Below are 27466 nucleotides of genomic sequence, written 5' to 3'. Positions count from 1 at the left end.
ATAAAACCAGTGGGTTTTTTTTAATTCTGACGTCTCACAAACGGCAGTGTGAGTAGTCACTGTAACATTTCAGAGGTCTCTGACTTGTTAAAACCTTCACCAAAAAGTGTTTCCATCTAAACTTCTCACATGGTTTCATTTCAATAAATATTCATATGATCCAACATTGTTCAGATAAGAGAAGAAGTCAAAAAAACTGAAAATAGATTTTGTACATCAGAACTATTTCCCTTTTACTTATTTATCCCTGATGTATGTGGTGTCCCTGTTTATAAAAGTGTATATTACAGTAAGTAGCTACCCCAATCTGCAACAATCACATACTGTTCACACATGATGCTTCAGTATTAATCATCTAATGATGCCATGTATAATAATATATCAGTCATAGGGACTAAACCAGCATTTTAATATTCCAGATACATTTTGTTAGTGCAACATACTCAAGTTTCATTTTAAGATCTTTATATGATAAACAATCATCCCACCTTGAATGTCTTGTTATTAAATTTCTTCATTATATTTGTTAGGTATATTTTGCAAAATAGTAATTAGTTAACCTGATAATAATTTCTTAGATCTTCTTCAAAATGTCACAGATAACATATAAATCTTTAAATACTGAAATGATAATCATTATCAAACAATATCAATAATTCATCTCATCTGTGGCTCGGTCTTTGTAGTTCAAGATCTGACCTGCACATTTGTGTGATGGGACAAATCATTTATCGGCCTCTGGATCATCTCTTTGTGAGTTATTGTATTGTCTAGAGTTTATAATCAGAAAATAATTATTATTCTTATCTCAGTCATATCCTCAGTCATTTGCTACAGCATTCGTGGTTTCTCAGAGAAAAAGAAGGTGCAGCCTCCTCAGATTCCTTTACAAAGATTTTTTTTTTTCCACGAAAAAGAATTTGAGTCTTCTTTTCAGATAGGTTCAGCCAACGTTTCCTTTGCACCTTCTCACTTTGTGCTAGAGTTCAACCTGTGCAAACCACCTCTCTGTCACTGTTCGTATCAGGCAGAAAACACTTGATATTTTTATTCGACCAAAACATTTATCAGAATACTGTTTTTTTTCCAGTGTACCCACAAAGGAATAGCTCAATGCTTAGAGCATAAAACACAACAATATGACTCAAAATGAGAAGCACCAACAACTCCTTTTTTATTCTCAAAGTGTTTCCTAACTATTCAGGTGTTTTTAAATGAAATATGATCCTTCATCCAACATTTTCTCCCAGATTTGCATTGGATGTTTAATTCATAAATAGATTTTTGGCCACTTGAAGGTAAACAAGATGTTCACACAATATAATGACATAATATGATCTTTTGAGTTAATATAAACCTGTATGCAAGCAGTTGCTCATTTCCTCTTTTATTTTGGTCACTCTCTTTTGGCTCTATTTTTGGTCTCCACCAATTCTTGAAAGCAGTACATGGCTCATTAGCTCATAAATGATCCACTAACATCACCCCTCTACAATTTGGGGGCAGGTAGCATGTATTTGGCCTATAAAGCAGTGAGATTTGCAGACATGCATAATACCAAACTAGTGAGCTAAAAGAGGCTTCGTACAGTAACCTCTGTGGAGCTGAGAGAAGCTACAGAATTGGGTGATCGTTAGCTGTGGGTTCGTCAATACCAGCAACCCCCTTCTACATACAAGTAAATGGTAAATAGACTGTATTTATAGAGCACTTTTCTAGTCTTGTCGACCACTCAAAGCGCTGTACAGTACAAGTCGCATTCCCCCATTCCCACACACACATTAATGCAGCCCCTTCTCTATCACACATCATTCATGCACCGCCGGCGCAGCCGTCAATTGCAATTGAGGGTCAAGTGTCTTGCCCAAGGACACTTGGGAACGTGGACTGGAGAACATGGGGATCAGACCATTGACCTTCTGGTGAGTGGACCGCCTGGGCCACAGCCAACCACAAGTAGTCATGTGACCAATTGTTAATATAAAAAATTGATTAGAACTGCTTGAATGTTTACGCATGTTAAATGTTTACACTAGCACAGCATTTATACGATAAAAATCTTAATTTTTTTCACTGCAATGAATCATTCCTGTTTTTTAAAAACCACTAGCTAATGTGTGTTTCTGTTCAGGACAAGACTAACAACTACCTAAACTCATTTCTTTTGTACGCCCGGGCTTGAGCTCGCCTACATTTTAACTGCAGACGTTACACTGCATAAAAAAGATTGCTTATACTGATAGTTACTGTCAGCTGACAGAGGCAACGGAAAACACCACATAGTGAAAATGCTCGCAAACAGTCGTGCGTTAAGGCTTTGTGATTTGCTCCTGAAATCAGAATTGTGTGTGCATGTGTGTGTGTGTGTGTGTGTGTGTGACGCTCTGAGGATCCGATCAGAGCTGGAGGTCGAACCAGGGAATGATGAGGTGGCGCTTTCCTCCCTTCTTCCTTCTTCTCTCGATCTGCCTTAAAGACGAATTGCATTCCATCCTCTTCACTGTAAAAAAAAAAAAAAAAGAACAGGCAGACACATGGATAATGTGAAGGTATCTGCTGTGTGTGTGTGTGTGTGTGTGTGTGTGTGTGTGAGAGAGAGAGAGAGAGAGAGAGAGAGAGAGAGAGAGAGAGAGAGAAGGACACACACACACACAGAGAGAGAGGGAGAGAGAGAAAGAGAGGAGGAGTGAATTAGAGGCTTGCCTGGCCAGCTTCAGACTTTGCAACGTGTCTGCTGCTGGTGGATCAGATGGCAGAAAGCTGCTGCTCTGCGTCTCCCTGCTGCTCATCTGCTCCATAATGTCTGCTTTTGGCGTAATTACAGCTCACCTGCAGCCCGGCCGGCGCTGCACACAGCCTTCCAGGGGGGGGGGGGGGGGCAGAATCGCCCATATAAACCTTTATTTGGACTCCGTGGGGAGAAAATGCCACCGCGAAAAAAAGGGCTTTTATTATTTAGAGCCAATAACAATCATAATGTCTGCAAACCCCACAATTGTGCAGGAGCAGTATATTTCACAACAGAGGCAGCTTCAGCCGAATGCAGCTGCTCACTCCAAAAAATGCAAACATCTGGTTCGCTCATGAGACACTATGGCACTTTTTTTTACTATCATCTGCCTCACTCAGCCAGGTATCTATCTATCTATCTATCTATCCATTTATCTATCTATCCATCTAACTATCTATCTAGCACAAGGTCAACCTTTAGGGTCAGAGAATCAGCTCCTGGGCATAAGAACAACATGTGCTCCTCACATTTCATCCATATCTCCAATTAACATATACCATTACATACCACCAGATTTCCATGATAGCTTGTGAGCATGTTCATTCTCCCAATAGAGTGAACTTCTTTGGGTTTCAATAAGCAAAAGGTCATCTCTCTAACTCAAAAACTCTGGTCTGAGGAAAATAACATCATCAGGCAGTTTAACCTAACCTAACCCAAACCATATTTATCAAATGTTTTCTTATTATGAGGCTACAGTAACAGAAGAGGCCACACAAGCCGCCACAGAACTTTGACTCTTGGTCTTTTCAATTTTAGAGATGCATAAAGGCCAAGACCATCACTTTTACTCATCCAACTCTGTGTACAGGTTTCGGGGAGTACTACGTATGTGAAGAAACAAGACTGTTGTGGCTCCAGCTGTGTGAAATCTGATAAACTGCCCCCGAGTAACATGACTAGAGTCAGCAATGGTTGGAGCTGAAGACTTACCAGGCCTCTGTAGCCCATTCCTCATCTCTCCTTGAGGCCACACTCGCCGCTTCTAGCATAGCACACCCAAAAGGTCGCCCTGTATGGGCATAGAATACCTATGATCCTAAGTGCCAAGCTTAATAGGTTGAAACGGGGGGGGGGGGGGGGGGGGGGGGGGGGGACACACACTCCCCGATCTTCAGCAGCATCTCAATACACTGTGATAGTCACACGGTTCCAAAACCTGGGAGCCATGTACAATAGGGGTAAAGGGATGTTGATCATTAACTGTCAGATGCAAATTAAAGGGGCATTCCAGCAATTTAGTATTGCACTTTTATAACGGTTGAGGATTCACAAGAAGTGAAGCGGCAGAGGCTGAGACACGTTGACTTTTGATCACGGGTCAAGCTCCAAGACTGCCAGATCCCACAGGTCCCATAATGCAACTTTACCTTTCCTGTCTGTAAATCTTCTGTAAATGCCGACCTCGGTCTACACCAGGTCACGTCACTGTAAACTAAAAACACGAGCACACAAAGCTGTCACTGTGACGTGAAAATCGTGAATCTCCAAAACATGCATTTTTTTCCCCGCCGGTTTCGTGACAATGGCTTCACCAGTGTCGTTATCTCACAAATTATGAGACTTTCCAAACCTGACATAAAAAAAAACTGCCACTCTGATCAGAACACATCAAAAAAATACAAGCTAAGCTGAACCTGCAAATTACACCAAACACCTCTCAGCCTGCAGCCCCGCTCAGCGTGTTAACTCTCTGTCAGCTAAAGCAATAAAAGAACACTGACAAATTCAAAAGAACTGTGAGGGAACCGACTCCCAGACAGTGATTTAAAGTGTTCAAGAAAACGGTCTTGAACCAAAAAGCCCCAAACTTTCACTGAATCTGAATGTATTCTGAGATTAAGAACTAAAACTAGAACTGTTAGACTACCAGAAGCAGTCTGAAATCCAGCTGAAGCCAAAGTGAACCAGGAAGTAGACCAGACCCAGAAATAAAATCTGGATTAAACCCATGTACTGCTGGAGGAGGAGATCCTCCGATGCTCTCCAGGATCAGGTTTCTCAGCCCCCCCCCCCCCCCTTCTCTGTCTGATCCAGACTCAAACTCTTGGAATTATGGAAGGAGGGACCGGCTTTTCTTTTTTTCTTCTCCTTCTTCTTCTTTCTCTCTTTCCTTGTGTTTTTTTTTCTTTTTTCTTCTCTTTGAAGGAGGGTTCCATTCTTGTCTTCCCTAAACGTGAACGGGGTAATGAGGGTGCGTCCGCAGTCGGCCCCGTCCTCAGCACCTCCCAGTTCTTCAGGCTCCCATATAAAAACCCTTGTGGAAAGTGTGTGCAGGCAGTCGGGAGTTTTCTGCTGGGGTCAGGAGGACTGTGAACAGACGAGTGGACCCTGCCCCAAACACCCGTGTATGAGTGGAGTGTAGCAGAAAGAGAAAACACCCCCAACTTTTTTCCTCTCTTGCCTCAAAGAGTCTACATGTCTAGTGGCATCTAGTCATGTTCAGCTTTGTGGATTTGCGGCTGGCGCTGCTGCTCGGCGCAGCAGTGCTCCTGGTCAGAGCCCAGGGCGAGGACGACCGTAAGTTTCATCACTTTACTGGAGCTTCTCAACACAATTTTGATCGTTTTTTGTTTTTTTTCTCCTTTTTTAAAAATATGGTTTTGGCGAAAGTGGACTTTTCTCTTCGTGGGTGGATGGCTGCTAAGATCTAGAGACAGAGAAGAGAAGGAAGGAAAAAGTTTGAACTAGAGATGAGAATTTTGATGTTTGCTGCTCCTTTGTTTCCAAAAAGATAGATGGATAGGTAGATAGATGGTGCAGCTTGTGGTTGAGACAGAACAGTGTATACGTAATGCATTGGGCATCTCAAGAAGGCCTCTCTCCCTCCCTCTTCTTGTGTTTGTCTCTCGACCCCCCCCCCCCCCCCCCCCCCCCCCCCCCCCCCCCCCATATGCATTCAAAGCGAGCTGCTGCAGGTTTTCCAGGCTTCGCTTGGGGCGGCGGTTTCTAATGGAAACCATTTTTAACGTTTGATCAGATCTGAACCCCCCCACCACAAAAAAAAACCCAGAGCTTTTTTCTTCATCTTGAAAAGCCATATCCTTCCATGGCATTTTATCAGTCTGACATGCTAAACTCTGCCTCCCAAAAAGTTGATCTCAGGATAAAACAGCTGATCCGTTCTGCAGTTTTGGACGTACATAAAAATTGGCTTTCGGCCACCCTTCAGCCAAGAGGAAAACCTCTTGCTTCCAGCAGACACGAGTCAGATAGGGGAAAGCTTCTCCAAAGGAGGCTGATTGATGTGGCAGAGTAATTCACTGCCTGAGGCCAACTTCTGAGGTGGCCAGGTGAGGGAGAGAGAGGGTCACATAGGAAGGAAACGGAGCGAGAGACAGAAGAATAGGAGGCAAGCAGGCGTAGTCTTGTCTGCTGGAAAAATTTGACCTCTGCCGCCCGAGCAGCCTCCGACTTAACGCTCTGCCACAGTGTTCAGGTGTGGTTAAGGGGACGTTGGGGAGCAGAGGCGGCAAGGCCACATGGCAGAACCCTCTGACGGTGTCCAGAGACAAACAGACGAGAAGACAAAGAAAAAACCGAGCTCACAGGCTCAGCTCTGGAAGAAAGAGCCGAGGAGCCGCGGGTGCTGTTTTTCCAGATGTTCCTCTGGAAGGGACTCAGCTGTCCGCCTGCCTGCCTGCCTGCCTGTCTGTCTGAAGCAGATGTGGCTCTGAGCCTCTGACCCGGTGCCACAGCGCCACCCAGAGGCTCCTTTGGCCGCCTGCAGACACATCTGGCCGCCACGTCCCCCACGCCTCCTCCTTCTCATTTTACCCTCCTCCTCCTCTTCTTCTTTCCACTCGTTCTGTCCCCCCCCCCTTGTTCCCTCTAATTGCAAACACATGAGGAGCGTTTCCACCGGTTGCTGCCAAGCCGACGGGCCGCGGCTGCTTGCTGCTGCTTCCCCCTTCTGAGCTCAGCGCTTTGGCACGCTGGGAGATTTATATTAGCCCTAAAAGGAGCCCCCCCCCCCCATCCCCCCAGTCAGGGCTGTGCTGTGCAGGGAGACCGGCCGCAGTAATGGCGCAATTTGAGTTTTGTTTTATCATCATTACTCCTGTTGGACGGACGTGAAACCCCGCGGAGACGCGAGTGCCCCGTGCGTAAACAGCGTTCCACTTTTGCGTAATGATGACGTGACCTGCGTCCAGACAGAATGTGTCTGTGCCCCTAGGTGCCACCTCACGGGGTCCCGGGACTGTTTCCGGCAGCAGACCTTTACAACTTCCACTCCTTCAGCTTGACGCTTTTTTAGCCTTTTCCTCTGTTTGCCTTTATAGTTGTTTTTTTATGTCAACCAATGAATCCTATTTTTTTTCATTTCGAAGTGGAAAAAAAGGTCATATAGGCCATTGGAACTTTTAAAATGTATAAAGACCGATACAGCAGTTAATACAATATCAACAATGAAATATTACACTCAAATTTCTTGATTACGCAATATATGGGTTTGGGTATTTTAGGAACAATGTCATAATGGGATGTGGTGTTAATTGTTTATTTGTTTGTTTAGATTTTTAAACACATATTTTCATTTATTTTCACTTGCAAGGATCATTATCTTGAGCAGTTAATTCATAAAGGTCATGTTGATTTGCTCTCATCCAGACCCTCGAGTTGTACTGTGTGTGTGTGGTCTCAGGTGTCTCACCTGCCCCCCCCCCTCTCTCTGTCGCCCCCTCAGACACGGGCGGAAGCTGCACCCTGGACGGCCAGGTGTTTGCGGACCGGGATGTGTGGAAGCCGGAGCCATGCCAGATTTGCGTGTGCGACAGCGGCACGGTGATGTGCGATGAGGTCATCTGCGAGGACACAACGGACTGCCCCAACCCCATCATCCCCCACGACGAGTGCTGCCCCATCTGCCCCGACGACGGTATTCTTTCTCTGCACTTACACATTATTAGCTACGGGCTGCACCCCCCCTCCCCCCCAGACACAGATATTTCCCTTCAGCATCACATATTTTCCTCCACCAGATGTTTTTTGCCATGATTTCCTCTGTATAAAATTTAAAGCTCTTCTCTCCTCCTATGACTTTGATGATTTTGCACAATCTAACTCCAACCTCTGTCTGTGTCTCCCCTCCTCTCGCCACAGGCTTCCAGGAGGCTCAAGTTGAGGTAAATATTGTCTTTTCAATCGATGGGCAATCATTAAATTGATTCAGAATATAAACCACTGTTGCTCCAATACAATTCATTTAATTCATCATCATCATCATCATCATAAAAGCAGTATAATCAAGTGAAAAATGAAGTGCAGTTTATATTGGTCTTAAGGAGCAGATACAATTGCTTGATTGATCGTTATCGCCAACGGATCACTTTATGGATCAGATTAAATACATCATATTGTAATATATTAACATGATTATTTTTTTTTTCCTCCCAGGGACCCAAGGGAGAGCGTGGACCCAAGGGAGACAAAGTAGGTTCACATTCTCTTCCTCCCATGATTCAGTTATGGGTCTCTGTTTCCTAGTCACCTGAGGGCGTCTGCGTGCGTGTGAGGCCTGTGTGTTCATGTTGGAGTAGAAGCAGCAAAACTTACAAAAACTAAAACTGAATGTGTTGACATTGCTACTCCTCCCAGTCCAACACTCAGAATTTAATTGAAATCAAAGAACATAAGTGTAATAAAAACTGCACCAAAGTTTATTACTTGAACTCTGTTGCCTCCACTTCAGAATTAAGTCATTTGTAGACAAGATTTTAAAAGGAACAGCAGTTCGCTTTATCAGAGTTTGTCATTTGCTGAGAGCAGTAAACTGATCAGTGACTGAAAACTTGCCAGGGGTTCAGGTAGAAACCTATTGAGTGAAGTTGAAGTCGGGCACGACAGGAAGTTGAAACTTTGCTTTGTTGAAGGAAAATTTGAAACTTTACTGATTTAATGATGAACATTTTTTTCCATCAAAACTCACTGGTTGTAAACTTTTGGCCAAACACCCAGGACACATAGGCACATAGGAATCTGATCAAATTTGATTTGGAATTGATCATTTAATCTAATAACTGGATTTGATTCAGCCAGCTGCTGAGATAAGGTCTTTGGCGAACTGTGAAGCTTCATCTTAAACTTTCAGTGATGTATGTATTACTGATGTTATTTGTAATCCATAATTTAATATGTTCACTGATTTTTGGCCAGTGGTGACGATGGTTTAATTCCCAGAGGAACAAAAAAGTCAAATGCATACTTATATTTGACTTTTGGAAAAACAAATACCTCTTTGATTGGTTGTATCCAGTTCCTGTATCCTGTAGTCACATGACTACCACCAGTCCAATTCCTGGTTGGTCACATGGTCCGTGTTGTGGGGGCATAGACTGCGTCACCTCTGAGTGTAATGCTGCTTTCAACACCATAGGAACCTGTCAAGAAACACACAGGGAATTCAATATCATACACCCAGATATGTTCTGATGATGTAACATGAGTGTAGGCAGGCATGTGATTCAGGGGTTGAACAAATCAAACGATAGATGTTTTTTTTTCTTTATTGCATATGGGTGTTTTTGCATCACAGCTCTGCATCCCATGTGGTCCTTTTATTCAGACTCTCTAGTCTGACGCCGTTCTCTCTCTTGTCCTCCACCTGCAGGGTCTTCCTGGTCCCCCTGGTAACGATGGTATCCCCGGTCAGCCTGGTCTGCCTGGACCTCCCGGCCCCCCTGGACCTCCCGGCCTCGGTGGAGTAAGTTCTCCCTCTCTATTTGGCTGGTTTTGGTCCAAACCTGTTCATTCAGTGCTTAAGTTTTCCAAAATGTACAAATATCTCTATTAAGTTAAGAGCATAAAATGGCAAGGACCAGTGTAAACCAGTCAGAGCAGTTTTACAGACAAAGTGCTATCTTTTCACCACCTTGAAGAACCATCATATAATCCAGTTTTTAGCTTTAAATGACTCTGACTTGGAGCTCAAGGTCAAAAGGTCAAGAGTTCATCAGTGCCAATGGGACGATGTTAAAGATGCTCCGGGAAGAGGAGCAGAGATGCTTGATGGATCTAATGTCTGGCTGAATTTAGCATGGGGAGAATTTCAAACCCACACAGCCTTCATCTGATCATGCTAAACTAGCTTTACCAGAGTCTCACAATCTCAGTTTATCATTGACTTCCAAGTTGGCATACTAAGGTGACTCCCACACTACCCTCTAGTGTAGCATACTGAGCTAACAGTTGCACTGTAGCGCTTTAGGACTAACAATTCAAATTTCTGTCTAATCTAGCCTGTTTCAGTTTAGCATTAGCCTCCATTGGCATTATTAAGTAACTTTCCTGTATGAAGTTATTTACTTTGTGTAGGGCAGACTTCAATCCTAATACTTGGCCACAGCAATATCCCCTTGTCCAATTATATCAGCAGCATCCAAAGAGAGAATACGGAGCTCAACAATAAGGTCAAAGGTCAGGGGAAGATCATGGCTGATAGGGAATCGTAGAGAACCAAACTATCTAATAAAATGTTAGTGAACTACATTGTATTATTATTTATAAAATACATTATTGCTGGAATAACTTGAAAAACAGACTGTTTCAGAAATAGGAAAAAATGAGAGGAGTTGTGGTTGAGCAGCGAAGGAGACAGGAGACAGAGCTGCACACTTACAGATGATAGAAAACAACTGGAGCAGATCAAAATACACTATGATATTGGATATGACCTGTTTTGCGTCAGACTGCATAACAGGCCATTGGAAGTTTGACGATTGAAGAGAAAATGTCCTTACTTAGGGACAAAAGGAATCAGAAAAGCAATTATATTTATCTAATAGGAAGTTTAAACCTAAAACATTTTGGGGGAAATAAAATTTTCATTCAAATGACAGATGGAAACTTGCCATTCCTGTTAAGTTATTATACATTATTATATCTGTAAGAAATGCTATTTCTAAATGGCTAACGTGTCCATATGTGTTTGTTTGTTTTTCCAGAACTTCTCTCCTCAGATGTCTGGTGGCTATGATGATAAATCTCCTTCCATGTCTGTGCCTGGACCCATGGTAGACACATAAACATAAGCACAAATCCATCGTATCAGTTCCCTCTGCCTTATGAAGATGCAGTGTCTGAGCTTGCCTCTTTTTGATTGACAGGGCCCAATGGGATCCCGTGGACCCCCTGGACCTGCTGGTTCTAGTGTAAGTACACCACCTCTTCCATCCTCAGCCTATAAATTAATGTTTTTACCTCTAAAGCTGTGAGGAAATGACATCATCATGATATCACCATGAAGTTGCTACCCTCGGCGGGAAGTTGGTGTCAAACTCCCTTACACTCTTTTCCAAAATAAAACAGGGGTGCTATCTTATCCTATCTGATTATGTCAGCTATTCTTTTTTTTGTTGGGTTAGATACAAAAGTAACAATTGTCAAAAAAGGAACAAGTTTCCTCTTGCTGGATGTTCAGCCAGAACACAGAGTGCAGAGCGAATAAAAAAGGCAGCATGAATTGATGCAAAGATGTATCTTTGTGCGTGCTGACCATGTTTTAGCTTGAGTGAGAAACTTAGTAAAAGTCCAGGGACAAGACTAGCAACAGGCAGTTGGTACAGTGTCTGAGCTGAACAAACTCCATTCGATACAATTGCAGTTAAGCGTTTTCCTCTTTCACGGAGGTCTGAACAATGAAACTGTAGCTGTGTGTGTTTCAGCTCTGACCAAAATACTAATGAAACAGCACCCTGCTACACGCTTCTCACAAAAACACGCCAGGGAGGATTTTGTGAACAATTAGATTCTGATGTTCACCAAGGTAACCAATAGAATACAAGAAACCTCTTGGGGCCGGACCACGCCTGGACTCTCCCAGGCACTGAAACGGCGACTGAAGCAGATCTTTGAATGCAGCCCACCTCATTCACACAAATGTACACAAATGCCTTCTGTGGCAAGCCGGTGAATGTGAGTTGTGCCAAACAAAGGGAAAAATATTGTTCCGTAGTTCTCATTACTTCTGCATTGAATTATATGGCTATAATACCAACCCAAGTCAGCTGACAGCTGCCATGAAGCAAAGATACCCCATTGACAGACCTGTCAACACAGACAACATCTCCTGTGTGGAGTTTTTCATCCGTGCATGTTCAGGTTTTGGTGGGCTGACTGTTTTAGTGATGGTGCTTCTGGTTTGTCTCCCCCTACAGGGACCTCAGGGATTCACCGGCCCCCCTGGTGAGCCTGGAGAGGCTGGAGCTTCTGTGAGTGCTAAGGCCATGGAAACAAATACACACTTGCATTGCATCTTGCTAGTCCGAAACCATTCTCACCATGTCTGTGTCTTTCTCTACAGGGTCCCATGGGTCCTCGTGGTGCCGCTGGCCCTCCTGGAAAGAACGGAGAGGACGTAAGTTCACAGGACCTGCTTATATTTTCACATTTTCTAAAACCGATATCTGCGTGGATTACGGAATGACCTCATCCGTCTGTTCGCTCCCCTTTCTCTCCCTTTCTTTCTCTCAGGGTGAGTCTGGCAAACCCGGTCGTGGCGGTGAGCGCGGACCTTCCGGCCCACAGGTGAGTTGCCACGGCAACACAATGCGATTGTGATGTTGTGTGAAAAAAACTAAAAGCAGAGCTGTGAAAGTCAATCCTGTCCCCCTGTCTTATCTTTCTCTCAGGGAGCTCGTGGTTTCCCAGGAACCCCTGGTCTGCCCGGAATCAAGGGACACAGAGTGAGTCAAAATTGATCATCTCCCCATTCCACCAACCGCATATCAACAGTGCAGCATCCCGTGACTGATTTGTGTGGACTAATCAAATGTCTGTCTTTGTCTTTAGGGATTCAGTGGTCTGGATGGTGCCAAGGGAGATTCTGGCCCTGCTGGACCCAAGGTGACTGTCCCTTTTTTGCCTTTTTGCTCCTTCACGCCATGTCTCAGCATAGAAAAGTGTGAATTTTACGCATCCAGCCCAGCTCAGGAGCACTATAATAGGTGCAGGAGGAGTAGCTGCAAAATAAGCAGTAATAGACTTACTGACGGTGCAATAAGCAGCAGTAGGAATGGTAGTAGCATTTGTTACAGTAGCAGCACTAACAGAAGCAATAGAAGTAGTAGCTTTAACAGAGGCACTTGATGGTAGTTATAGCAGGAGAACATCCTTTACTCATATTGTAAGTAATGGGGTACTCCAGTGAGTAGTACGGTGCTTCCACAAAGTTGGGGAACTCTCTACACAGATTAACCTGCAGAAGTTATGATATCCCGACTTTCACTCCCTAAAATTAGCTTACATTTACATTGGCCTACATTTCCCATAATGCAACCAACACCAACTCTTCTGTAATGTGCCCTTCCGTGGCAAGTCTTGGTGTTAGTATAGTACAGTATGGTCACTGTAGTGTTGAAGCAGCAGCCCTAGTGGCAGCCATGTTGGCAAGTCATTAGCTTCTAGCAGCCGTGTTGGCTCGTTGAATTAATACTGAGAAAAAGATGCAATAGTTGTGTCGCCCTCATCGCCTCACCTGCCTGTGTGTCCCTGTGTGTTTAGGGAGAGGCCGGAGCTGCTGGTGAGAATGGAATCCCTGGTGCTATGGTGAGTGAAACAAAACATCCCACGTCTTCAACTGTATGGAGTTGCCAACTTGGCTTTTCTCCCCGTTCGATTTTTTTGATATGGCTGACTGACTCTTGACTCTGTCTACCTCAGGGACCTCGTGGTCTGCCTGGCGAGAGGGGCCGCACCGGTGCTAATGGCGCTGCTGTGAGTGATCAACACATTACACATCTAACCAATCAGTCCATCAATGAGCAAATCAACCAATCGTGTTTGTTTGTTTGCTGCAGGGAGCTCGTGGTAACGATGGTGCCGCTGGTGCTGCTGGACCTCCCGTAAGTCCGCCACACTTTCAACCCTTCCCAGAATTTCAGAATACTCTCAGAAGTGAAGCTTTAGTTTTTAGCCTGAACATCCAGGAACCTGCAATTCTCTCCTTTGCTTAGCATTTTTGATTGTACAACTTCTAATGCAACAGAGCAATTATTGGCTACTTGGCTACTTTCCTGGCTAGATGGATTGTCTGAACCCCTTTGTTCATTGTTTCTTCTTAGGGTCCCACTGGCCCCGCTGGACCCCCTGGATTCCCTGGTGGCCCCGGAAGCAAGGTACAACTAAGCCCAACATGATCCAAATCAATAATCTTCCACATCCTCCGTGTTTAATGTTCTTCATCGCTTACTTACATCTTACTTAATCTTCTGTGGCTTTCACAATCCAAGAGACAACACTGTACATGATATTTTCTATCTCCTCTTCTCTTTGCACTGACCATATTTTGAAGTGCTTGGAAATATTTCTCTTAACATGTGTGTAGACATATGAATTTTTAATTTCCCCTTTGACCCAATAGTGTGGGTATCATACTCAGGAATTCTGTGCCATGCCCCAATTCGATACTACTACTTCAATAATACTTGGGGGTATGCAGTTCGTACTGGAAAAGTGACAAAATTAAGTTTACTTAATAAGTAAATTGAGATAAGAAGGGATAAGATGCTAAATTAGCTTTGTTGCTGCGTGTGCTCCTGTCACAATCCATTGTCCCACAATGCAAAGCAGCAATGAAGATGAAGAAGTTCGTCATGACTGGAAAACAATAATAATAAGCACCTTACCTTACCTTACCTTACACCAACCACACTCACCTTTTAAACTATATATTTATTTTACTTTTCTTCTCTAATATTGGCATTTTCTATTACTTATGCACATATTAGACCCTGTCAGATCTAAGGGTTGGTTTGAACATAATTATCAATGTCCTTTTCTTTGTTTCTCCTCTTCCCAGGGTGAAGCCGGAGCTCAAGGTACTCGTGGACCCGAGGGTCCTGCTGGAGCCCGTGGTGAGCCTGGAAACCCCGGACCTGCTGGTGCCGCTGGACCTTCTGTAAGTACTAACTATAATTCCCTAAATATTGTTTTGACTCTGGACCACAGACTTTAAGCTCATCAGACAAAATAACATTCACAGAAAGTAAATCTTCCTCATTGACTGCCTTTCATTTATCATTATATAACGGTATCACAATGTCCAGCTTCTAAATTGTTTATTACAATGTCCCCCTTCTTTCTCCTCTCAGGGAAACCCCGGAACTGATGGAGCCCCCGGTGCTAAGGGAGTGCCTGTGAGTATTTCTACTAGCACATTTCCTGCATAGGCATATCAGGCTTGAAGGTTTGAATCCCTGTCTAGCTTATTAGGTTGGGCAAGGCAATAACAAAGCAGCCAGGATTGGGGTTTCATAGTAAGCATAGCCACAGAGACTCATTACTGACAGGACAGTACAGCATGATGTGACTGTGTTGTTGTTGTGTGCTGCCCCCTGCAGGGTGCTGCTGGAGTTGCTGGAGCTCCAGGCTTCCCCGGACCCCGTGGACCCCCAGGAGCTCAGGGAGCCGCTGGTGCCAACGGACCAAAGGGAAACACTGTGAGTAAAAGTCTCTCACAACCAAAGCCAAAAATTGTATTTTCTTAAAACTGACGATGTGATTGACAAAACATTTTGTCAAATGTGATTGACAAAATCAAAAATAAGTCTACATATTTCATTTTCTTCCAGTGTTTTGTATGTTTGTTGATAATAACTACTTATGTTGCTGTTGTTGCTGTTGCTGTTGTTGTTGTTGTTGTTGATTTTTAGGGTTTCATTGTCTTTTTATTTATTTGTTATTGAGATCTTTACCAGTTATTGTTTAATTGGCCTGTGATTGTCTATTCGTTTTTCATGACTGATATTATTTTTTGTTGAACTGTTTTATTTTGTTTGTTTATGTCGGCTTATTTGTTTCTTTTCTTCAGGGTGAGGTTGGTGCCCCAGGATCCAAGGGAGAGGCCGGTGCCAAGGGAGAGGGTGTAAGTTCCCCACAGTCAGCATCAAACACAGCCCCTCACTCTCTATCTCTTTTTATCTATATATTTATGTACACATTTTGTTGTGATGTCATGCCATCCATGTGTGTGATCTCCAGGGTGCCCCAGGAGTTCAAGGACCCCCAGGATCTTCTGGTGAGGAGGGCAAGAGAGGAGCCAGAGGAGAGCCTGGTGCTGCAGGAGTCCGTGGACCCCCTGGAGAGAGAGTATGTAACCTATCACCATATTGTACTTTAATCATTAATATTCTTTAAACTAACTGTAATGGTCAGGGGAAATTATAGAGTTTCCTTCTGGTGGTATATTGTTACCTAAAAGAGAAATAGGTTGGAGTATCTAACTAGATTTTTCTTTTTAATCTTTGCTCAAATCACTTTTTTAAGGCAGTTTTGTCACACAGATTTAACTACATCAATTCAAAATAATTCAAAAATACTTTCGCACTGTCACAAATTTAACGTGATTTTACATTTTTAGAAATTTGATGATGACAAGTGCAGATGGGATTAAATGTTTTTCACTCCCAGGACCAAACATGAGAGAGGATAAAGGTTAAATTATTACCTTACCTATAATACAAGGATAAAAAACATTGGCCACAAATGATACAGGCGTCCTTTTATCTCATTTAGACCATGTTAACAGTCTAGTAGTAGTAGAACTAGGGGGAGAATTGTAAATACAAACATTGTGAAAAATTGTTGCTGATATCAGACATACTGTACCTGATGGACAGACAAAAAGCTGTTGAAATAGAGTATGCGATAGCTTTACACTTGAGGTTGCAAAGTTTTAATGCTCCCACTAGGGGGTAATCATGTCACAGATGCCTAACTGCAGCTGCCTCTTAAGTCCCCCAGATCTGGCCCATAATGCATCTTGCCTCAAAGTGTTTGATACAGTTTTATCAATTATATTGTGTCGTTTTAAAGAATGGCAAAATTGAACAGTTTGCTAAAAATTTGCAGACAGTTTAGACAGTACAGTAAGATTTACCTACATGTAACAGTATACATGTAACAGTGTTGGCTTTTCCTCTTGGGACTAAGAAGGATGTGCTTAATTCTCTCTACAGGGTGGCCCCGGTGGTCGTGGTTTCCCTGGCTCTGATGGCCCTGCTGGACTTAAAGTGAGTAAAACATACACACACGCTTGTGATACATCTTTCCAGTTCACTTTTGAGATGCTTTTAAGAACAGTGTGGTTTTAACGAATCATTGCTTTTCTACAATTAATTCCTAACTGTGCCTTTCATTAAACCTTTTCTGCCCATCACAGGGTGCCCCTGGTGAGCGCGGTTCCCCTGGTCTTGTTGGACCTAAAGGTTCCACTGGTGAGTCTGGACGTACTGGCGAGCCTGGTCTGCCTGGAGCCAAGGTGAGATAACCTACTAACTATCTATCATGTAATTGTCAGAAATATCAATTAACCACTGCACAGGCCTTCCTCTAACCTCTGATCTCTGCTCTGTAGGGTATGACTGGTAGCCCTGGCAGCCCTGGACCCGATGGCAAGTTGGGAGCAGCTGTAAGTTAATGTTCAGAGTAATAAATCGGAGCCTAATCTTGTCAGAACAATTAGGCAACATTTTTAGTTTCTGTACTTTAATCCTAAATTATTTCTCCTTAACAGGGAGCCCCTGGACAAGATGGCCGACCCGGACCCCCTGGCGTTGTAGGCGCTAGAGGCCAGCCTGGAGTTATGGGATTCCCCGGACCCAAGGGAGCCGCTGTGAGTAATGTCTCAACTGCTATGCAGTATCGTCAATCGGATGTTTTGGAATATTTCAGTCAGTGCTGAGAACAAGGCTTCTGATGAAATGGTCTCCACATCTTTGTTGATGGTGCTTTTCTATTCCTGTCTCTAGGGTGAGGGTGGAAAGCCCGGCGAGAGAGGAGTAATGGGACCCACTGGCGCCGTTGTGAGTTGTCTATTCCATGCTACTCTTTGAATCTATTGTACACTACTGGTTTGGTTTCTTGTTCTGTATAGAACCTGCGTGTCTAAAAGCCTACTGTCTCTCTACTCAGGGTGCCCCTGGAAAGGACGGTGATGTTGGTGCCCAGGGTCCCTCTGGACCTTCTGTAAGTAAAACAAACCAAACACATGCCCACATTAACACTCACCTCTGTTGCAGTAGCCCTTATGAGGCTACAGGGCTCTCACTACAAATTACTTCAAACTAATCATGTAGCTACAATGCATACAGCAAGTGATACCTACACGGTGCATTACTTCTGGTTATTTCTGTCAGTTCTGATACTCACTCTCTCATTCATCCTAAGGGTCCTGCTGGTGAGAGGGGAGAGCAAGGACCCGGCGGATCTCCTGGATTCCAGGGTCTTCCAGGACCCCAGGGTGCTGTTGGTGAGAGTGGCAAGCCCGGAGAGCAGGTACTGAATGACATGTGATTGACCTTCATAAATACTACATACATAATGAAATTGAATCTTTGTAGTGATCTAATGAATTAAATTGTCTCCCCCACTGTTTCTTTAACTATCTAGGGTATGCCCGGTGAGGCTGGAGCACCTGGACAAGCTGGAGCTAGAGTAAGTCGCTCATTGACTTCATATTCACAAATACTCAGTATTCTGCTCCCAAGAGTGTCCTTTAATGGTGAATCATTGGAGAGTGGTATCTTTATAATGAATGCTTACGAACCTGGCTACAAACAGTTAAAAAAAGCTATGTGATTTTGATGATTAAAAAACTCTGCAGCAACAGTTTACAAAAAAACTGGATTAAAAATGTAGGCTAGGTTATTGATACATAGTGAACTAGCTCAACATTTGCCCAAGTTTTAGCCCAAAACACTGCAAGCTGTTTGCTTTCTAACTGGCCAGCAGGTTCATTTAACAAACATCCAGATGTTAAGGCTACAAACTGCTTGCTAATAATAGGCCAAATGTCAAAGGGGTGTTGGCTAGCCATACATATAATATGGCTAGTTTCAACCTTCATTTGCTAAAAGCATAGACCTCCAAGACCACCTGAGGAAATACCATTCACTTTTTAGATAACACAATCCGCAGATCCTAATGATTTGTTTGACCACTCCTGCACTCCTACTTCAACATATCTTACTCTGCCAACCCTTCCCTTTAGGGTGACAGAGGATTCCCCGGTGAGCGTGGTGCACCTGGCGCCATTGGACCAGCTGGTGCCCGTGGATCCCCTGGAGCTGCTGGAAACGAGGGTGCTAAGGTAAACCCCAGCAGATATTGAAAGAGAGGAATGGATGTCCTGTGATCAGGCACCATATTCTACTCTTCTTACTTATTTATACTAATCGTTCACATTTTGCTCTTAATTCCTCCCCTTCCTCAGGGAGATGCTGGAGCCCCTGGTGCTCCCGGAGCTCAGGGTCCCCCTGGACTGCAGGGAATGCCTGGTGAGCGTGGTTCTGCTGGTCTTCCAGGACTGAGGGGAGACAGAGTGAGTTGCTTCAGGAGTATTCCTAGTTCTCCTAATATTCTCAGTTTATACCATGGTGTGTAACTAGTCACTTTTGATGAGCACTTGTACACTAGTAACTCTTATTATTAGACATCTAACTCATTAAAGGAACCAAAACTTTGATCAGGCCTTCCATTTGGATGAAGTTTAAAGCCATCACAACCAGCCACAGTAGCTCCCCAGTATCACCACATAATATTATCAACAGTAATTACTGGTATGTTGTAGTACCACCTTCAGAATTCTCTCAGTATTACAGGAAATGATCATCCCCTGTATACCCTACTCTCCAATAACTTAGGGTGACCAAGGAGCAAAGGGTACTGATGGAGCACCTGGTAAGGATGGTGCTCGTGGTTTGACTGGACCAATTGGACTTCCCGGACCTGCTGGAGCCTCCGGCGACAAGGGAGAGCCTGGTGCCCAAGGAATTGCTGGACCTTCTGGAGCCCGTGGATCCCCTGTAAGTACATTTCTGTCCCTCTCAGAAGCAGAAAATGAACCTTAAAGTCTGAGTTTTCTAACTGCTTGACTTTTGAAACTGGAATCTTGAATCCTTGGTTGACTCTTCTTCCTCCTCCATCTCCTCCTCCTCAGGGTGAGCGTGGAGAAGCTGGACCACCCGGACCTGCTGGATTCGCTGGACCCCCTGTAAGTCATTTCTCCATGATTATCCTGGCCTCACTTACCAACTAATTTTGAGCTTGAAGCTTGAACACAGAATTTACTGAAAAATGATTTCTCTCTCTCTCTCTGTCTCTCTCTCTCTACCTATCCTCCACCGTTCCAACTCAGGGTGGTGATGGACAGCCTGGTGCTAAAGGAGAGGCTGGAGATAATGGTGCTAAGGGAGATGCTGGTCCCCCCGGCCCCTCCGGACCCACTGGTGCTGCTGGACCCGCGGTTTGTAAACTTATACCATCACACCCCATTACAATGCAGAAAATGCAGTCATTTACAGCCAAGGGCTCCATAGTCTGTTACTGGTTCTCCCATGTTGACTGACACCCTGTTGTGTCCTTTTAGGGTCCCGTTGGAAACAGTGGCTCAAAGGGAGCCCGTGGACCTGCTGGACCTCCTGTAAGTCACAACTCTTCTTTTACTCTATCACACTTCTTCCTCTATAACATTTAAATTTATACCAACCATCCTTCAGTTTCAGTTTCTAGATCAGGAACATCTCAACAAGTAGTCGAATGCATTCAGAAATGACCATGCCCCTGATCATCATGTCAATCATTGCAATAGAAAAGTAAAGAATCGAAAGTAGTCTAGAGACCAGACACTTTTTGTGATTTGATTCAGATTTCTTACTTGCATTGTAAAAATGCATTGTTTATGATTCAGATTGTTTTCATATTGTTTGCACTGGTATTTGATAAAGCCTTTCTACAGCCTCAGTCAGCTAATGGAACTCTGTCTGTCTCCCTAGGGTGCTACTGGCTTCCCTGGTGCTTCTGGCAGAGTTGGACCTCCAGGCCCCTCTGTAAGTGTTTCTCTAATGTCATGAGCACTTCTTGTTCTTGTGGCAGAGCACAAAGTCCTGGATGGTTTCAAGCAGTGTTGTATTTTTTCCCCCATAGGGCAACTCTGGACCTCCCGGACCTCCTGGACCATCTGGCAAGGAGGGACCCAAAGGAAACCGTGGTGAGACTGGACCTGCTGGTCGCTCTGGTGAGATTGGTTCCGCTGGACCCCCAGGACCTGCTGGAGAGAAGGGTAGCCCCGGTGCTGAGGGTTCTTCTGTAAGTTATCTGCACCGGAAAACACCCTCAGAACAAACTGGAATACCACTGCAATGAGTCACTGCCACCTCAATTTATCAGAGAATCAACTAATTGATTTCCAGTAAATATCAACTTGATTTGATACTGACTAGATTAAGAAGTAACTTTATGTCTCCACTAGCAGTCTTCACTGAATACATGCAGAACATGTTTAGGGGTTGGTTGCTGTCAGTTATACCACCATCTAACCACTTTCTCTTTGTGTCTCTCTGTCTCCACCTGCAGGGTAGTGCTGGTATTCCTGGACCTCAGGGTATTTCTGGATCCCGTGGTATTGTTGGTCTGCCTGGACAGAGAGGAGAGAGAGGTTTCCCTGGCCTGCCCGGACCTTCTGTAAGTTCCTAATTTTACTTAAGAGTTAATTCTTGTCCACTGTACAGTGGATCTGGTGGAACCAGGAAAGGAATTTCAAGTGTCTTTAGTGAACCAACACAATGTTTAGAACCAAACATGACCACAAATCCAGAATTGTAAATGTGTACATGTGTACTATTCAGCTCTAGATTAGTCTATGAAAATTCTCATTCACCTGTCTAAAATGCTGTTTAATCAGTAATTTCCAAATAGGCCTTAGACAGTTAGAAAAGCTACTGAGATAATTTTTATTTCCTATATCACCCACAGGGAGAGGCTGGAAAGCAAGGATCTTCTGGCCCCAGTGGTGAGCGCGGCCCCCCTGGACCCATGGGACCCTCTGGACTAGCTGGAGCCCCAGGAGAGCCCGGACGTGAGGTATGGCAAAACAACTGCACCCGATGATGAAAATGCTATCCGTCCATTTTTTTGGTATAGTAGTGTGTATAAGTCAAACCTGTAGCTGTTTCTTAATCAGTTACCTGCGGTGTGTTGTTGTTTTAGGGAGCCCCCGGTAACGAAGGAGCAGTCGGTCGTGATGGAGCTGCCGGAGCCAAGGTGTGTGCATCACTAGCTGTCCAGCAGCCGACAGCCAGCCATTTTACCTATGGCTTTATTATAGTGACAAAGTAAACTTTATCATTTGTTTCAGTCTCTGTTACAGAACATAGCTTTGGTTGAGTCAGCTCAGTTGACCTAAACCAACCAATTAGGCCATGGTTATTTAGCTGTCAACATGCTAACACCACAGTGGCCCCTGCTAGATAGACTAATGACTAATGTTACTTTAGTCAGCAGCCTGAAAAGTTATCATCATCACACATAGTAATGTTTCTTTGGGCAAAAGCAATGGTGAAAGAACTTCTGTAGTACATCTATTTGGTATTATCTGAGGATATTTCACCACCACAGAAATTTGTCTTCCTGTGACATTGAACTGGACAGACCGTGGTTATAAAAAACAAAGACTACAGATGGTGAAATTAAGTGATGTTTATGTTTGTTTGATTGTTTGTTTGCATTTTAGGGAGACCGTGGAGAGACTGGCCCTGCTGGAGCTCCTGGTGCCCCTGGACCCCCTGGTGCCCCCGGACCTGTTGGACCCGCTGGAAAGAATGGTGACCGTGGAGAGACTGTGAGTAATGAAGACACCCTACATCTGTCCAACTTTAGGTCATGTTGATAGAAAATAGCCACCAATATAAGATCTTCTGAAACAAACATTGTATTTCATTGTAACCTGCAACCTGCCTCTATGTAAAACTGTTGTTTTTTTTGGTGTTGTTGTAGGGACCTGCTGGCGCAGCTGGCCCTGCTGGTCCTGCTGGACCTCGTGGCCCCGCTGTAAGTAACAACATCAGCACCAATAATAGACTGCTCCAATAGATGAAAGACCAAGCGGAGTAAGGTACAACAAAACACTTCATCCCCTTCTTCCTCCAAACAGGGAGCTCTTGGACTTCGCGGAGACAAGGGAGAGACCGGAGAGGCTGGAGAGAGAGGCATGAAGGGACACCGAGGATTCACTGGCATGCAGGGACCTCCCGGACCCTCTGTGAGTTACTTTACACTCAAGCCCAAACCTAACACATACTGCTTTCAAATACAACCTCTTAACTCCTCTCTGTGTGTATGAATCCATAGGGACCCAGTGGAGACCAGGGACCTGCTGGTAGTTCTGGACCTGCTGGTCCTAGGGTGAGTTGACACACCAACCAAATTTTTTAGTTTTACATTTTCATATTTTCTGTTTCCCACATCTGAAAATGTTTAGTAGAGCTCTGATATTTAGACACTTTAAGGTTTTGTCCTATGCTGTTTGCAGGGACCTGCTGGATCTGCTGGTTCTTCTGGTAAAGATGGTATGACTGGTCTGCCTGGACCCACTGGACCTCCTGGACCTCGTGGACGCTCTGGAGAGATGGGACCTGCTGTAAGTCTAACTAAATGTCTAACTATTCATCCATTCTTTTTTTTTTACTTCCCAACTCAGGGGAACATGGGGTTATGATTTTTAGGAGCACCACAGAGCCTTTACAAGTAATGCATTAACCAAATTATTTTCCCTCTTCTCTTCCTTTATTCTTCTTCTCCTCCACTATCAGGGTCCTCCTGGACTTCCTGGACCTCCTGGAGCACCTGGTGCCCCTGGTGGTGGATTCGACCTCGGCTTCATCTCCCAGCCCCAGGAGAAGGCACCTGATCCCTTCCGCATGTTCCGTGCTGATGATGCTAATGTTCTTCGTGACCGTGACCTGGAGGTGGACAGCACCCTGAAAAGCCTTAGCCAGCAGATTGAGCAGATCCGCAGCCCCGATGGAACCCGCAAGAACCCTGCCAGAACCTGCCGTGACCTCAAGATGTGCCACCCCGACTGGAAGAGCGGTAAGTCTTTTCGATACGCTCGAAAAGTGCTGGTGTGTCTGGACTGATCAACTTTTTTCGGGGTATATACACACTAACCTCTAGAGGAAGTAAAATTGAGTGGATAATATAAACTCAGGACATAGGAGAGATTTAGAATTGAGGAAATTGGATTAATATCATGCTGGGGTTCTGACTCTCATTCATTTTTCCTCTTTGAACTCCTTATTCTTCAGGCGAGTACTGGATTGACCCTGACCAGGGCTGCACTCAGGATGCCATCAAGGTTTACTGCAACATGGAGACTGGAGAGACCTGCGTATCTCCAACTCAACCCGAGGTGGCCCAGAAGAACTGGTACATGAGCAAGAACATCAAGGAGAAGAAGCACGTCTGGTTCGGAGAGGCTATGACTGATGGCTTCCAGGTAAATACGCAAAATTTGCCGATCTCACTTTTTCTTTTCTTCTTTGGTTTCTCTGTAATCACCCTCTCCTGTCCTTCACCAACTTCCATTCGAGTTCCTCAATTCCTCATCTTCTCAATTCCACTTTTTCTCCCCGCTTAGTTTTTCATTCATTTCTCAATGCTGCTTTTCATTTCTCCCCCACATTCACATTTCCAGTCACTAACTCCTCCCATCTTCTTCTTCCTACACAGTTTGAGTACGGCAGCCAGGGCTCTCAGCCAGAGGATGTCAACATCCAGCTGACCTTCCTGCGTCTCATGTCCACTGAGGCAACCCAGAACATCACCTACCACTGCAAGAACAGCGTCGCCTACATGGACGCCGCCGCTGGCAACCTCAAGAAGGCCCTGCTCCTCCAGGGCTCCAACGAGATCGAGATCAGAGCCGAGGGCAACAGCCGCTTCACCTACAGCGTCCTGGAGGATGGATGCACGGTGAGTCTCATCTCAATACCTCTGACAACTGAATTAGAGGAATTAGATGTCAGAGGTCACAATTACCTTATGCCCTCCAAACAAGATTTGAATATAGACTCTAACTTGCCTTTCTTCTTCTCTCCTTCCAGTCACACACCGGTACATGGGGCAAGACAGTCATTGACTACAAGACATCGAAAACAGCTCGCCTGCCCATCATTGATATTGCTCCTATGGACGTTGGTGCTCCAGACCAAGAGTTTGGCATTGAAGTTGGACCCGTCTGTTTCTTGTAAAAAGAGAAATCTGGACTTGAAATTGTTGTTGTGTGTGTGAGTGTGTTTTATTTTTTTCTAGCAGTCATCTCTCTCTAAAAACTCCCCCCCCCCCCCCCACCAAAACGTTCTTCTCATGCCATTTTTTCTGAAAAATCCAACCCCCCGCTTCTGATTCTACAAGTTTCCATTCGGCCATTGTTCCGATGGTCCACTTTGCCTAATACCTGCACTTCAACAAGATGGCAGTGGTGTGGCAGTGTCTGCATCATCGCTTTGGGACCACTACTTTTTTTTTTTGTTTCTGACTCTAATTTTTTTTTTTTCCCCGTTTGTTTTATTTTTGTTTTTTTTTTACCATCACCAACACCAAGGATCCTGTAGAGAAGACATTTTGTTTCACTGGCAACAAGAAAATAATATATGCTTCTGTAAAGTGTAAAAAAAAATTACTTCCCCTCTTCAACCAGCCAAACCAGGCCTCTCTGGAGTTTACAGAAACCAACTGAAACACACAGGTGACTTTTGTATTTTTATACACCACTGCGGTGAGAGGATTGAAAGGACTGCCCCAACAGACAGAACACAATTGCTTTGTACCACGTTCAGGTGTTGATGAATAAACGGTGAAACTGACAGCCATGTTTGTCTCTGTTGTTCTGCCCCACCTCACCCCCCCCCCCTCCCCCCCACCCCAGACAAGGCTGACAACTCCCTCTTCCTCATCCGCTCATGTTGCAGCTGTTGTGATTTGTTTGTTGATGACGCTCTCTTGTTTGTTCCACTCTATTTCTTTTTTTTTTTTCCTGAAGAAAAAGTCACATTAAAATCACCAGCAGAGAAAAATGGGTTTAAACCTCTTTTTTACGAAGAAAAGAAAATCCTATGGCTACCTCGGAACGCAAGGAATGCTATGAAAAAGGGCCCAGTGTGTTAGAAGCGCCCTCTGTGGTCGTGGCGGTCGGTGGGGTAGTGGAGGTTTTACTAACACTTTAGCAGAAGCAGGAACAGCTGAAACTTGAGGTGCTATTCTTTCTTTAAGGTCCCCTGCCCGTTCAGTGTGGTTATACTGTTTTTGTAGGTTTAAGTTCACTCTGGCGTGGTGGGGCCTTCTCGGTGCTAAAATGAAGCCACAGCTTTTAGTCTTGGTGCCAAGAATGAGACAAACGTCTATTTCCAGGCTCCTTTGTGCTGGCAGTGAAAATCTAGCTCTGTGTTTTTGGGTTCAAGTGAAAACTGGATGCACATGTGTTCACTTCGTCACACTACTCTACTGTTTTGAACCTGCTGTCCACCTTTCTGTCTTTTTTTAAATTCTCCTCCAAAATCAGCCACAAATCTGTTGTGGTTTGCTTCTTGTTTTCTTTTGCGAAGGGTGAATTTTCTCCAAAAAAAAAAACAACCAACAATACAAAAACAAATTGGAATCAGAGAGCTATCAGCAAGACGTTTGTGAGAGAAGGCAGACAGACACACCTATGGGGGCAAAACACCACAAGGATCTGTACCTATTTTGTATATGTATAATAAATTGAGATGTTTTTAATTATTTTGAATGCTGAAATAAAGCATGTTAAGTGGTCTAACATTGAATCCTGCCTAATTCCCTGACTGACTCATTGACTGCCCCCTCCCCAGGACGAACCAGTGTTATAGTAGCTGAATGGAGGAATAAGGAGGAATCTTTTGTTTCCTGCCTCTGTTCAGTCAATACTAGATTGAATCCTAACTGATAGGGAGCGTGAGGGTGTGGACAGAGAAAAAGATGCAACAGGAGGGTAGTCTGATGGATGCATAAAACTCACAAGACATTTTGAAGCAACACTAACATTTTGCTCTGATCTGAACACGTTGTCCCTCGTTGTTTCTCAGAGTAATCAGTCAACAACAACAAAAACCCCAAAAGAAATGTCTGTGGTCTGACAATGTCGCTGACATCACTCACAAGCAGCTCAGCGAATGTGGTTCGACGAGTCGGGGCAGAGGAATAAGTGTGGCCTACCTGTCAGTTGGCGGTGGAGACTCCTCATCGTTGCCAGGCAATCCCAAAGAGCCGCTGATGCTTTACCCAGTTTGAAAATGAAGACTTGAACAAAAACATAATCCACCGAGAAAGCGCAGGTATCCCTGACGATCCAGCGCTGATTATGGAGATATGTGTGCATCCAGAGTCGTCCCGTAGACTCCTTTCCCCCCCCCCGCGCGCCCTCCCCGGTAATCCAAGTGTGTCCACGGCTAAGCGGACCCTCTGCACAGCTCCGACAGCGGAGCCGAGGGGGCTGCGGGGTGGACCTGCACTGGGCTCAGTCTGTGGGCACCAGCTTGGCCTCACAAAGACACTGATTGTCCACCTTGAGGGAGCCACCTACCCAGGAACAGGGGAGAGGTTTGCACTCCCAGAGGGAATCTGGACTATTTCTGCAAGAATTCGGGTCTCTGTTTGAAGGCCTGCGCAGAGGAATGCTGACCCTCTCCAGTTTCCAGACACAGAGGAAGCTCTGTTTGCGGCAGAGGAAACCCCTCTGTAGCCCAGTGGGGCTGCACACTGAGGTCGAATGTGGCGGAGATCTGAATGAGGTGGTGCCAGGTAGAAAAGGAGAGGGCGATAGACGTGGATATGTTAAAGGATTAGATCATGCAAATTGCAAAGTATTATGTGTTGTCTGGATGA

The 27466-nt window shown here is 44.6% G+C and overlaps 1 protein-coding gene and 1 long non-coding RNA gene across 3 annotated transcripts; one reads left to right on the top strand and one right to left on the bottom strand.

Moving 5' to 3' along the window:
- LOC118288608 lies at positions 1–17747 on the bottom strand. The gene is made up of 3 exons (XR_004785900.2): positions 12070–17747; positions 9026–9171; positions 1–2500 (listed from the first exon to the last, which is right to left on the bottom strand). It is a non-coding gene; the product is annotated as an uncharacterized LOC118288608 (long non-coding RNA).
- col1a1a (collagen, type I, alpha 1a) lies at positions 5063–26388 on the top strand. 2 transcript variants are annotated; one of them, XM_035614879.2, is made up of 49 exons: positions 5063–5311; positions 7479–7670; positions 7895–7917; positions 8189–8224; positions 9402–9494; positions 10735–10803; positions 10897–10941; positions 11947–12000; positions 12093–12146; positions 12263–12316; positions 12421–12474; positions 12581–12634; positions 13292–13336; positions 13451–13504; positions 13588–13632; positions 13852–13905; positions 14589–14687; positions 14881–14925; positions 15130–15228; positions 15600–15653; positions 15770–15877; positions 16747–16800; positions 16950–17048; positions 17145–17198; positions 17304–17402; positions 17539–17592; positions 17702–17755; positions 17957–18064; positions 18179–18223; positions 18780–18878; positions 19002–19109; positions 19432–19593; positions 19728–19781; positions 19926–20033; positions 20157–20210; positions 20563–20616; positions 20714–20875; positions 21143–21250; positions 21542–21649; positions 21776–21829; positions 22299–22406; positions 22562–22615; positions 22719–22826; positions 22916–22969; positions 23097–23204; positions 23377–23656; positions 23872–24062; positions 24296–24538; positions 24670–26388. In XM_035614879.2, the coding sequence occupies exons 1-49, from the start codon at positions 5230–5232 to the stop codon at positions 24814–24816; spliced, it is 4344 nt and encodes a 1447-aa protein (XP_035470772.1). In that variant the 5' UTR covers positions 5063–5229; the 3' UTR covers positions 24817–26388. The 2 variants fall into 2 exon arrangements, with proteins under 2 accessions (XP_035470772.1, XP_035470773.1); XM_035614880.2 differs by lacking the exons at positions 14881–14925; positions 15130–15228; positions 15600–15653; ... (5 more) ...; positions 17539–17592; positions 17702–17755 and having other exon boundaries at positions 24670–25431.
- The last annotated feature ends 1078 nt before the right edge of the window (positions 26389–27466 follow it).

Source organism: Scophthalmus maximus, chromosome 17 (genome assembly GCF_022379125.1).
Source record: "Scophthalmus maximus strain ysfricsl-2021 chromosome 17, ASM2237912v1, whole genome shotgun sequence".
NCBI lineage: Eukaryota > Metazoa > Chordata > Actinopteri > Pleuronectiformes > Scophthalmidae > Scophthalmus > Scophthalmus maximus.
This window is presented reverse-complemented; position numbering and strand designations above follow the sequence as displayed.

Excerpts from the sequence above, each read along its gene's own strand:
- col1a1a (XM_035614879.2), top strand. The coding sequence starts at position 5,230 with ATGTTCAGCTTTGTGGATTTGCGGCTGGCGCTGCTGCTCGGCGCAGCA. Across the intron at positions 10,804-10,896 it reads TGTCTGTGCCTGGACCCATG|GGCCCAATGGGATCCCGTGG; the intron begins GTAGACACATAA and ends TTTGATTGACAG. Across the intron at positions 20,211-20,562 it reads GTGGACCTGCTGGACCTCCT|GGTGCTACTGGCTTCCCTGG; the intron begins GTAAGTCACAAC and ends CTGTCTCCCTAG.